Source organism: Drosophila navojoa, chromosome 2 (assembly GCF_054131105.1).
Source record: "Drosophila navojoa isolate 15081-1374.11 chromosome 2, UAZ_NAV_1.0, whole genome shotgun sequence".
NCBI classification, from domain to species: domain Eukaryota; kingdom Metazoa; phylum Arthropoda; class Insecta; order Diptera; family Drosophilidae; genus Drosophila; species Drosophila navojoa.
Window position 1 is genome coordinate 30,924,114 of NC_142890.1, and position 13,387 is coordinate 30,937,500.

The 13,387-nt window shown below is 39.4% G+C and overlaps 2 protein-coding genes across 23 annotated transcripts in view; one reads left to right on the plus strand and one right to left on the minus strand.

Moving 5' to 3' along the window:
* The window catches only part of Rim (Rab3 interacting molecule), a 43,152-nt gene extending 34,761 nt beyond the window's left edge, over positions 1-8,391 (minus strand). For 12 of the 22 annotated variants that reach the window (XM_089265570.1, XM_089265562.1, XM_089265567.1 and 9 more), the window contains exons 1-5: positions 7,865-8,041; positions 6,842-7,046; positions 4,194-4,319; positions 3,714-4,112; positions 2,137-2,719 (exon numbers count right to left, since the gene is read on the minus strand). In XM_089265570.1, the coding sequence (XP_089121696.1) occupies positions 2,137-2,719; positions 3,714-4,112; positions 4,194-4,319; positions 6,842-7,046; positions 7,865-7,974 (1,423 nt within the window). In that variant the 5' untranslated portion in view covers positions 7,975-8,041. Of the gene's footprint in view, positions 1-2,136; positions 2,720-3,713; positions 4,113-4,193; positions 4,320-6,841; positions 7,047-7,864 lie in introns of all 22 variants that reach the window. The other 10 variants (XM_030388375.2, XM_089265573.1, XM_030388374.2 and 7 more) reach the window with 7 other exon arrangements.
* LOC149092467 (uncharacterized) lies at positions 4,386-5,354 on the plus strand. The gene has a single exon (XM_089265617.1). It carries the CDS (start codon positions 4,447-4,449, stop codon positions 4,855-4,857), a length of 411 nt encoding a protein of 136 aa, XP_089121743.1. The 5' UTR covers positions 4,386-4,446; the 3' UTR covers positions 4,858-5,354.
* Positions 8,392-13,387: the final 4,996 nt, after the last annotated feature.

Below are 13,387 nucleotides of genomic sequence, written 5' to 3' on the forward strand. Positions count from 1 at the left end.
ATGTGCGTGTGTGTGCTTGTGTTTGTTTGTATGTGCGTGTGTGTGTGTGTGCGCGCATTTTTATTGAAATATCATTTGCTCGAAGGGTTCAGGGGATTCGTAATTTTTCTTTTTGCTTTATTATTTTCTTTTTTTTTGAGTGTGAGCAAAGTTGAAATCAATAATTATTATATTCTAGTCGGCGGGGCGTGGCAAGTACAATTATCTTGCCACGAAATGTTGCATGCTAATGTGCAGCAGGAATCAGCCGTTGTCATGCGTATTTTCTTACACAAAAAATAAGTTGAAATTTTCGTTGGGAACATGCTGCCTGCATCTGGCAAGTGGCGAGAGAAAAAAGGCAAGACGCAAGGGGCAGGAGGCAGGCGGCAGCAAGAAACTTTCTAATTAGGCTAATAAATTTGCAACGAGCAACGCACTTGACAAAGTCGCTGGCGATATCGCTCAGCCAAACACGAGGCAGGCAGCAGTTGCCACTTGCCACTTGTCACAGTCGTACCGCCTCCTGCCCGCCAAACTGTGCCGCAAACTTTTCGGATATCTTGTGGCGCTGGCGAAATGTGTTTTCGGGTCAGCTGTGGCACAGCCGCGGCCCACGCCCTACCGCCCCCTGACGACTTTAAACTGTCGCGCTGCTGCATATAATTTATGTTGATTGCATTTAACGGTGCAAAAAGGGAAAATGCCTTGCCTAAAAGTATGCAACGCGGTTCTCTTGCCAGCTTGCCACTTTCAACTTGCCACATGCAGCATGCTCTGCCCCTGGTCAAGAATTTATTTTTATTTTATTTCGTTTATGTTGCCACCACATCTACGACTGTGGCCGACCGTCAAGTGCCAACAATATTTGTGTTTCATCTATTTGTGCAACGCGTTTCCTTTTGTGCGGCATTCGAAAAAGTTTTCCGTTGCCAATCGGATTCCCTTTAAGACTTAAGACTACAACTTAAAGACAAACTTATATTTACCACTAACAAGTACATAAAGCATAGTTTCAAACTAGATGTTATCTAACTAACGTCATATACCTAATGTTAAAAATATAGGATATACATATGTTTAGATATGTAAACAAAAACGTTGGGAAACTGTGGGACCAAAATTGATGGAAAACATGTTGAAAATTGTAGCTTCATAAAACAGTTAGAAACTTCATTAATGATAAAGGCAAAAGTTCTAAACGAAAAGACAACGAACCAATGAAAGTCAGAGATTATATATACATACATATATGTACATATAAATGTACATATATATATGTACATATAAACATGTAATAAACATAATTTATAGAGAGCGAGTCAAAAGAGAGTTTCAGAGAAAGACAGAGAGAAAGAGAAATAGAGAGAGCGAGAGAGATAGAAAGAATGAAGCAAGGGACAGATAGGCAGAGGGCGACAAACAGTTACAAAAACAAAATAAAAAAATATAAAATATGGGGCATACTTTTTATATAGAAAATCTAAACACCTAGAATATCAAAGACAAGGCCGGTGGAGGGATACATGTATATATATGTATATATATATATATATATATATATATATAGAGAGAGAGAAAGAGAGAGAGAAAGCGGAGCGGGAGCGGAGAACCATGAATGTTGGATTGTAATCCGGTTTATGGAAAAATGCATGTTCATTTAACTTAACATGTTAGATGTATGCTGTCATATGCATAGAAATGTATGTTAATCAAAATCCATATCAAGATTTTAGTATCTTTGCTGTAGGGTTATAAATATTTCTGAACACGCTTTAAATTATATATGGACAAGAAATAGGTCACATGTCATACTCATTTATATCTTTTATATTATTTCCTTAAAAAGAATAATATATATTGTGTTTACATACACATATGTACATATATGTGGGCCAAACGGCCCTTATATATATGTACATATATCGAAATGGGTAGAGAGGGAAGAAAAGCCTTGCTTAATTAGACTTTGACCCAAAGAGAGCGAGCGAGATGCGCTTTAGTGCGAATCAAATTATTGACTTTTAAACGGAAAAAGGGTAATAGAGGTAACGTACAAACAGTGTGAGTGAGTCATAGGTAAAGAGAGACAGAGAGAGAGAGAGAGAGAGAGAGAGGCGTACGGATGTGCAAATTGGAGAAAACGAAATCACTCACCATCGTAGTCGCTGCCAGCTGTAACGGTATGTCCTTGCACCTGCGCCTGCGCCTGCGCGGCCATTAGATGACTTTGGAACTCCTCCTCGGAGCTGCTGAAGGATCGCTGCTGCTGTGAGGCATACTGTGCGCCAGCCAAGGAGCGCCGCTGCTGTTGCTGCTGCTGCTGCTGATTGTAGGTGGTGGCATCCATGGCGTGGCCCCCACTGATCGTCAGGTTGCGCGTCAGCGGCGGCGGCTTTTGGTAGCCGCGGCCCCCACCCAGTTGCACTGGCTGCGAGTGAATCTGCGCGTGTGTCGAGGATCCTTGATACGGTTGTTGCTGTTGCAACATTCGCTGCTGTTGCTGCTGCTGCTGTGGCTGCTGTTGTTGCTGTTGTTGCTGTTGCTGCTGATGATGTTGTTGCTGCTGCTGTTGCATATGTTGCTGGCGTGCATTAAATCGCTGCTGCTGCGCCATTAAATGTTGTTGTGGCTGTTGCTGTTGCTGCTGCTGTTGCTGCTGTGGCTGCTGTGGCTGCTGTTGCACCTGGCTGGGATGTGCCAGGTGTGGATGTTGTCGCATCAGACCGTCCAGCTCGCCCTGCGGTCACAGATAATTTCATGGTTAATATTTATATTAATACGAGTTTTTTCAAAATAAATGAATGCCAATCGAAAATTCCATTCTCGTTAGGGCAATTATAATACGATTAACCTTACTCCATTAAAAGGATATGTCGGATAGCGAAAATTTTGTTCAATAGTATTACACAGTCTGAGCACTTTACATTTATTTAGATATCCAATAGATGTAAAGTGCTCAGACTGTGTAATATTGTGTAATAATCTCAAAAAATCAATAACTCTTTCCGTTTTTTTTTTTTTTTTCGACTGAGAACATTATCGAAAATCAGTAATTAATTTATATCTGCTACATCTTTAGAGATACCTAATCCTCACTTTTGTAAAAGGAGTATTTCAGATACTAGAGACTAGGCAAATGCATGCATATCCATGTTATAATCATAATCTAAAAGTTTCATGATGTTAATCCATCCACAAGACAGGTTATCAAACAATTAAGTTCCGATATTAATCTACACTGCAGCCAACGCGTGTTTATTGTTCAGTGGATCTCATATTCGAGCAGTATCGACTAGAGCATTCTTACTTGTTATTTACAACTTTTTCATAATCCACAATATGAAAGCATTTAAAATTTGTAAAATATAATCTCTGGATTTCAAATTATTTACTCCTCTTCTTTGTTCTCTTGATGTTTCCATTCTCTTTTTTTTTTTGTGGAGCTTTTTTCTCTCATGTCCGCTATTCTCGCCAGAGCTTTACCCGTTATCTTCCTCTTGCTAGCATCTGTATTCTCTTTTGTATACCTCTGTTCAAGACTCTGTGCTTTATTTTCGTCACTCTCTCCCCATTTCCGTCATTCTTTTCTCTTTGCGCGCTTCGCTATTTTTGTTTTCTTTTCTTACACATCGTTTCTCTTCTCTTAGTCTTACCAATAGCTTCAAAAATAAATCCCTTTTAAGAAACTACGCAGTTCTAGCTAAACTTCATTTTCAGTTCCATCATCTCACCTGATAGTAACGAGGATCATCCTCTGGATAGGCACCCGATCTTTGCGGATGTTGCTGCTGTCCGTAGCCCATTTGTTGCTGCTGCTGCTGCTGCAGCTGTTGCTGCTGGAGTTGATACTGCTGCGCCTGCTGCGGATTCATGGGCTGCATGCGCTGGCGCTGCGGCAGCTGCTGTTGCTGCATCTGCTGTTGGCCAGGACTCAGGGGCTCCAATCCGCTGTCGGAGACGGAGAGGCGACGATTCGTTGGCTGCTCCTGCTGCGAATATTGGCGACGCAGCATGCTGCCAGCCCGCTGGATGGGTAGGTTCTCCTTCTCGGCAGCGCTGCGCGTGCGCTCCAACTTGGGCCGCTTGTCCGCAGAGTCGCGTGGGTCGACAATGGCCTGCTGTGAGATGTCCTGCAAGGAGAGGATGGGAGAGAGAAATAGAGAGGATTAGCTAACTTGGTTTCCCTTTAGCTTTGAATTCGATCCTCTTACGCTGCTGCCATCGGGTTCGATGCGCCGTATGAAACCATCTTGCTGCACCGCCGACTTGTTTATCCATTGGCCTGTTTTGGACAATAGCTCCTGTTTCTTGCGGCACAGGATACACACCCAGATCACCTGCAAGCGGAGATGAATCAAGTGAGTGAGATTAACGTCAGTAGCTGCCAACCAAAAATATTCACTTAGTTTCTAGTTTTGCGTTTGATTTTTTTGTTTTGTTTTTTTTTTTTTTTCGGGGGGGAATATGTCACAACCTTTAGATGAGAATCATTTGCATCATTTCATTGCGCCCACCACACTGCTCTTCTACTTCAATGAGCTGTGGGAGCTGTGGAACGCCTTCAGCTGCCACCTTATTACGTATATAGAACGCAGCCGAGGGGAATACTTTGCGGGCTTTTGCAGTTTTCACTTTTGCTGGCATACGACAGAGCTGGCAGAGGGGGAAGAGGAGGAAGAAGAAGAGGAAGAGGCAGAGGAAGAGGCAGAGGAGGAGCAGCAACACGAGCTCGACGACCAAGTGGAGTATAGCGTGGATAATGAAAGCAGTCTCCAGCCCGAAGTGGAGCATGATATGGGGCAGAGGCAACAGAATTTTTATCACTTGCTTCACATGTCGCTCATATTCCGCGCCTCTCATTTCAATCAAAGTTGAGATGGTCGGAAGAGCCAGAGCCAAATCGCAATTCTCCATCGCGTTCCTCTCTATGCAGAAATTTGCTAAAGACGTTGCACTTCCACCTATCCTATGTGTGTGAATGTCTATGCATGTGTGTGTCAGTGTGCCTGTGTCTGTGTCTGTACCTGTGTGTGACATCTTGGCAAAGCTTCAACAAAACGTTTGGCAACGTGGCCAGCAAATGATAACCCGCCATGTCAATAGAAAGCCAGCCAACCAGCCAGACCGTCACGGCTCGCTGGCTTAAATAAAAATTGAAAAACGTGTAATTGAAATGCAATGCAATGTGAAATGGTGTGCCAACTGCTGAAACGCTCAGCCCCAAGTCTCGGCCCAGCCCAAAGGCAATTGCATTTTGTTAAATTTCAATATGGTAACCAAAATCTATACGCTCTAGATGTACTAGAGATGCTGTAAGTTCTTTGCGTGTCAACTAGTTGAAGCTTTTCCTGTTAAACTAAATATATTCATTTATTTTAATGAAATATGTTTTTGGAATTCGCCTTTCCTGCCATGGTGATCGGATGAGCATCTCTGTGCTCATATAAAGCATCGGACATTTTTAGTGCTTCTAATATTATAATGCAACAGCGGCAGTGGGTTCAATAGATTCGATTCCCATTCCTTACGTGAGCATGTTCTCTATCAACATCAGCTTAATCACGATGATACTTAAACTATCTATTTGTAATGGGAAATTCATACATTTAAAATGTATGTTCCTAGAATCTAGGTTTATCGAATATTTTATTTTTTTTTAATAGCGTATCGATGATATTTTAGGTTTTGAAAATTCTCAATATGATATATTATATGCAACTTTAAAAAATCGATTTAGCAATATTTTTCGATTTTTTTTAAGGATTAGAATAGCTAAATTTTTTCAATTTGTTTTCCAGTAATAAATTTATGATTCGTCCCAAATACTAGAATAGGTATTTTTCATTAAAATGATAAAAGAGCGCTTTACTCCAGTATTCGGTACTCGAAAGATTTGAGAAAAACGCGTTCTGTGTCGCTGACAACCCATTTCATTTCCGAAGGAAGTCGCTCCGAAGGCTCTGAACTACCACGAACATAGGAAACCTGTCTGACGCTATTGAGCGCTGCTTGCCACGTGGATTGGCCAAAAATTTTATTTAATAATAAATGATAGATTGGGGCAAGACAGGCCTCTGTTTTCCTGTAACGTTAATTTTGACAATATTCCCTTAATCCATTTGGATAGCTCTGAAGGATTATAAGGTAATTAGATTTAAATAGGTATGGATAGTTCGATAGTCAATCTGAAAACTCGATAGAGTGCACTTTATTCGATTAGAAATGACTTAAGAGTTTGTTTCCCTTCGCAGCTAAAGGCTTTAGCTATTCTAATCTTAAATTTCAGTAGCCTTGGCAGCTGCTCTAGCGCCTCTCACTGCCAGAAATCAAGTGTCGAATTGACCCCCAAAACATTGTCATATAAAACTAATAAAAAAATAAAAATAACAAAATCTAAACGCCCAATAAATATTGACTGGGCTTTGGGTGGGCAAGCGTTCGGCTAGATTTGCGATGGCGATTATTTATGCGTGGTGCACGCGGCGTTTGGGCACTTGTTAAAGCCAGCGCTGGCCAAGGGAGCATATGAGCGATGGGGTCGATTCAATGAGCAGCAGCAGCCGCGGAGGACGCCAGTATAGTTGGCGACAGAGTGTCATCTAATTTATCAATGGCTGGAAAATGAGCAAAGCTCTCCACGCTTTGCTTTTTCCTAGCCTTCAATTCGCCCCGCATGGAGCTGGCTCCACACGTCGTCGAGTGACAGCCGCGTCTAATGGCTCTTGAAATTGCCAACTGTAAAATCTGTCACGCTGTCAACTCCCATGGATAGTAAGAAGACAAGACGAGTGAGCCAGAGAGGGGCCCAGAGAGAGATAGAGAGAGAGAGGGTGAGAGAGCGAGGTGTGCTTGCACTTACCTTGTTGCTGCGCAGGGTTACTTTGCCACCGCAGCGGGCGCAGCAGCGTATGTTGCAATAATGGCAAATGTGGCCAACGCCATCGGCAAACTTGGTCTTAAGGCATATGTGACAGGTGGCATCCAGCTCGACGCCGGCCTTCTTCTGCTGCTCGGATCGCTGCCTGATTTGCATCTCCAGCGTAACGACCTCGTCCTGTTTGCGTCTGTGAAAATCCATTTGAATGCGAATTTTGGTTAGATATCAGACAGCTTAACAAGATAACAGTTCTAAAGGTAGTCCCTAAATCTGAGGTCGCTTTACCTCTAGATCAAAGTGTTTAAATTGGTTTCAATTTTCCCATATGATGATATTATTATTTACCATTTATTTAACTTTTGATCTATCGGAACTTATCTAATATGAAATATATAATATACATACATCCTGTAATAAGTACATAATTTGAGAAAATTATTTCTGAACATTGTTACAAAACAGCAATTGGGAATTATATATGCGGATTTTCAGAATCTATAAATGATTTGATTAGAAAATAGTTAGGATTAACTAAAGATTGTCAATTTGCCTATCAAGTCATTTGTAAATATCTGGTGGAGGTACCACCGGCTGAGAAAGATGGGAGAGCTTCCACGTTATATATGCTACTCTAATCTTTTGTGCGATTTTATATTTCTTTATTTATTAAAAGTCAAGAAATTCGATATTTTCGGACAGATGGACAGACGAACGGACACACAGATGGACGGACAGACAGACGGACAGGGCTATATAGACTCAGCTCGTCGTGCTGATCAAGAATATATATACTTTATGGGGTCTGCCACGTCTCCTTCTGTCTGTTACATGCTTTTAACAAAACCATTATACCCTGATTTCCCATTTTCAATGGGCTCAGGGTATTAAAAGACAATTCAAAACAAGTGTTGTCTTACATCTGCTATTTGTATTGCCCGTTATCTGATATCCCTTATTTATATGATATGATAGTATCGTCTGTCATGTACCATCAAATCTACTTACCGCATTATCTCATTTTGCTTCTCCTCCTCCTGCTTCTGCCGCATGAGCACATTTTCAATTTGCATGCGCTCGTGCGGCGTCAGATGCGACAAATCTGGCATTTCGTCCATGGCGCTCTGCTGTAACTGGTTCCCGAAGTGGTTCTGTGTGTTTTTATGTGTGTGTTTCGCACATACAAACTAAATATTAGTTAGTGCAACTATTAGTTAGCAAATTGATGCTATAATAAATGAATTAATTAATGACTTTGTAGAATTTTTTGTTGGCTTTTAGTTGGTTTTGTCTTGGTTTTGGGAATTTTTAAAGCTTCTCTCTTTATGTATATATATTTAAATAACATTTGGTTTTGAATGCAATTAGGCAATTTTTATAAATATAATATTTTGTATTTATTATAATTATTAAATTTATTTGGATTATTAATAAACCATTCTGATAGAAAATCACAGAGCAAATTTCTAAACTTTACTTTTTTGTTTACTATTTGATTTTTTGTTGTTATCTTTTTTTTTGTATATTATTTACTTCGAGAATTTTTCAAGATTACGGCTTTGCTCGATTTATTTATTTGTTTTATATTTGCTGTAGACTATTTTGGAAATTCGTTGAAACGTTTTACAATGACGCAGATCAGTTTTTGCAGCTGCCCTTTCTCTGTGTTCCGTATGGATGTGAGGGTGGAGTAACAGTGTGCATGTGTGTGCGTATGTGTGGGTGTAGATGTGCTTTGTGTGTGTGTCTGTGTGTGTGAATGGGTGTATGATGCACTTGACCCTTCAAAAGTCAGTTTCTCTTTCCCTATTTTCGTAGCTTTAAGTCGCTTTCATATTAGAGGCAAAATTTGTAATAAACATTTCGCTTTGATTCTCTTTTTGTTTCATTTTTCTAGCGATCTGCAATGATGTCTTTCCTCTGTTGTTGTTGTTATTATTAGATGTGCTGATTGTTGCATTTGTTGCTGTTGCTTGATTGTTGATTGTTTGATTTCTTGTTGAGTTCTGTGGAGCGAAGCCATGTTTGGTGAGCCAGTGTTGCGATTAGCGCGCGATATTTATGCAGTGCAAAATCCGTGGTCAGCACTGCTAATAGAGTGGGCAAGGATGGAACAGGAAAGAAGAAAGAGAAGATTACATATATATAATTAATATTAGAATTCATTATTTATATAATATTATATATTTTGGTGTATACATTATAAAAGCATATATATGTATTAAAGCAATTAAAAATAGCAACAGATCACCTAAAAACTAATAGATACTAGAAGAAGTACGTTTGATATGATAAACAAGTAAGAAGGCTCTAGTCGAGACGCACGTCTTAAAACGCGCTCTGCTAACTGAGCAGTAAGCAGCGACTGTGCTTGGGCTGAGCTGCAGAGTAGGCAATCCTATGAAAATTTATTTCTTGAATAATTTAATTTCTAGACGTACAATCTTAATGAAGCTTTCAAAAGGTAATCATAATCAATAATTCAAATGTATGTACATTCCAAAGCACAAGTCTCTAGTATTTGAAATGCGTTTTTTATAAATCTGGGGGAAAGTGGGCGTGGTATCCAAAATCTGTAAATTACAAAATGTTTGTATTCATCATTTCAGCTCCGCTAATATATATACATCGATCTGCTAATATACTTAATATTCCGACATTCTGACTGTAGTTGGTTTGCTCGTAATATAAGTTTGCATGGAGATTAAACCTGGCTATAGTCTAAGCTTTGTCATATAAGGAGGCTTATAAAAAATCTCCTCTTAATTTCAATCAGAAGATTGATAACGTAAAGAAACTTTAATACGTACAAATTGTATCACAATTGTGTCACCCAATAGTTCCAATAAATCGATAGAAAACTATATTTACATGTAAATATGTATTATCTTCTATTGAAATATTATAGGCTGTGCAGTAGGATAAGGTTTTTTTTTTTTTTTTTTTTTTTTTTTTTTTTTTTTTTTTGTAAAAATATGTATTATTTTATTTAAACAGGCTTTCTACTGCCTAGTTGGCAGCTTAACGAGTTGGACATAAAAGCACGATTATTTACAGTAGGACATTACAGAATTTACAATAACAATTTACAGAAACATCAACAACAATAACAATTTACATAAATATCAGTAACAATTAGTTAAGTAAATCACATTCAATTTTTTATAAAACATTATTCTATAGGAACCTCGCAGGGAGGTCCTGTGGATGGCACTTCCTCAGTCTTCTTTTCCTGGCTTCTTTGTTGAGCCTTCTCGCCAAAGGGTTTGGGTGGCCTTCAAGTCTTGCAAGGTAGCTAGCAGCTACCTTTTGCAATACGTCTCCAACTTTGGGGATCTTGAGATCTTTTTCAATGTCCCTGGGAAGTGTCCCAGCCTGAGCATACTGTTTAGAATCAGCACTATAAACAGGAAAGCTTCTTTGGGTAAGAGCTTGAGTGTTCTGTTATCCAGCCTATCCTCTCCAGGAGATTTTTTAACTCTTAGATTTTTAGTAGGATAAGGCACATTTACTTTTCATGTAAATTATATAAATAATTAAATCACGTAATTGGATATAATTAATATTGGGGATTTATTGGAATACGTCGTGTTCAGTTGAAATGTTAATAGCTCTCGCAGCTGAAAAGTAGGCAACCGTTTCATTTACTGAAACGCAAAATGAAATCATATGATATAAATATAAATTTCATGTGCAGAGAAGATATGAGAGAAAGAGAGAAAGAGAGGGGCTATTGGATTGTGGGCATTGGAAGAGCGGAGGCGTGCAGATTGGTCACACAATCCGAACATGTGCAGCGCGTTAATTATTTATGACCATCAAACTTAAAGAGCAAATAAGAAGCCACGGAGGCAGGCATCACAATGCGAGACGGTCAAGGAGAAGGATAGAATCTCTCTCGCTGCCGGGACCAGGTGCAGCGAGAGCAATTGGGTGGCACGCTACTCATCGTGGTCGACTCGGTGAGTCGTGAGTAAGCTACCACAGAGCTTTACATTTAACCAGAACCGTCTAAAAATTAATAAATAAAATAGAAAAATAAAAAAATTGAGAAAAATATTAAAAGAACACTTGGTCTTTTTGATATATAAATGTATATTGTAAGTATTTATTTATCATTCTTTATTTTATACCCTGAACCCATTGAAAATGCGAAATCAGGGTATAATGGTTTTGTTGAAATGTATGTAACAGGCAGAAGGAGGCGTGGCAGACCCCACAAAGTATATATATTCTTGATCAGGGCGACGAGCTGAGTCGATTTGGCTCTGTCCGTCTGTCTGTCCGTCCGTCCGTCCGTCCGTATGTATGAACGCGTCGATCTCAGAAGATATAAGAGCTAGAGACTTCAACTTTTTTTTAAATGTCTGCTCTTATCGAGTTTATCACTAAAAAACGATAACTCATTCCGATATTTTTTTATCGATAAAAAACTTTATCGAAAGTCAGTTAAAAAATTATATCTCCTACATTATTATAGCTATATATATTAAGACGTATTTTATACAATTTCGGTTTTTGTTAAAATATACCCCCCGCCCCTATATCCACCCCCTTGCCCTCATCTTTGTAGAAGACGTATATCAAATACTAGAGACTTGAGCTTCGGTATACTCATACATTTATACATCATGATTACGTTCTGAAAGTTTCATTACGATCGTACGTCTAGAAATCAAATTATTCCACAAATAAGTTCTCATAATATTGCCAACACTGCAGCGCAACCCAAGCGCAATCGCCTGTATATGGGTGTGTGTGTGTGCGTGTGTTTGTTTGTATGCGTATGTGTGTGTGTGTGCGTGTGTATGTGCGAATTATTATTGAAATATCAGTTGCTCGAAGGGTTCAGGGGATCTCGTAGTCGAGCAGTCTCGACTAGAGCTTTCTTACTTGTTTAAAGTGTGTAAATAAATGTCCATTGCATATTACAATTGCTAAATTGACATTCTCGACATGCGACTCTGATCAAGAAATATTATAAGACAGAACTTTACAATTAAGTAAATATATAAATAAATTCCCACTGCAGAAACTAATTAAAAAAAAAAAAAAAAAAAAAAAAACCCACCCCTCCTCTAACACAATGGATCACTCACGTGATTTTATAACTACTTGGGTGTCAACACTCGAGGATGCCACAACCATAAAAACTATTCGTTGCACAAAGCAGGATGATACATCCTGTCGCCAGGCATGACGACGTCTAATAGACTTCCACCCCAATCCTCATTGCAAACACAATCCAAGATCTCACACAAATACGAATGTAAGTGTGGCCAAATTACAAATTTCGGTACTTGTACAGTAGAGGGCTGCATGGCCGCACTCATAACCTAGCAAAATAGAGTCCATTCGAGATAAGACTGAGTGAGTGAGTCCAAGGCAGAATATGGTTGAGTGAGTTGGAGTTCGCATGGACTCTCTGACTCATAACCCTCTGCCTTCAGTATAATGAATAAGAATAAATAAGACCTAAAGAGGAATACAACAGTTATCCGAAGCATATTGGCGTCGAGTGACTCGAGTCTTTGAGTGCACACATATGTTCGTGACAACACTTCGTATTTGCTCGGCTCTGTCGCTTGAGGCTCGATCAGTGAAAAAATCGCAAACCAAAATCAGTGCGCTGCGAACCCTCAAACGAAAAGCATGCGTTTTAATGTGAAGCTTAACTGCGCGCCTATTTTTTCATGTTCTGTCTCTTTCTATGCCCTTTCCTTTTAGAGAGTATATGTAACCCTTGAAAGGGCTTGCCATGCTCATGTAAAATGTTAGTGTTTGCATGTCATTATCTTATATATCGATCTATACATAATTTTATTAACTTCTATATTAATTATAATTGCTTTATACAATATATCTAATTAAGCAAATAATAATACTCCTAATGAGTTTAGTGCATAACAAATATACATTGGATTTCGTTTGCTCGTTTTTGTGTGAAGGGTATGAAAGCGTTGGTACGCATAAAGAATATGTATTCGCTACGAAATTGTAACGGCAAATGTGCCGTTGGTCGGCCGTCTGGCCTGCACACACACGATTACATTGCCCTTCGTTTTTTCACTAATTTTTATACTCATTCACGAAGTGAATTAGTATATTGGTTTTGTGCAATGTCCGTCTTGCTGTCCGTCCGTCTGTCCGTCTGTCCGTCCGTCCGTCTGTCCGTCTGTCCGTATGAACGCAGTTCATTTCGCCGCTATTGAAGCTAGAGACTTGAAATTTGGAACACATACTCGTGTATAACTCCGATTTATAAAGTGTTAAAATTTTCCCGATCCGCCCACTAGGGGCGTGGCAAATCGGAAAATGCATTTTCCGATATACCAGAAATCATGTTAGTTGAAGAGCTAGAAAGTTGAAATTTGGTATGTAGATCCGCGTTGACCCCCCAAGTCCAAAAAGCTATGGTGGATATATCTACGCCCATTGGGGGCGTGGCAAATCAGATAAAACTGTATCTCATAAAGTTCTAAAGCTAGAGCGTTGAAATTTCGCACGTGAGCTAATGCTATAATTCTATAA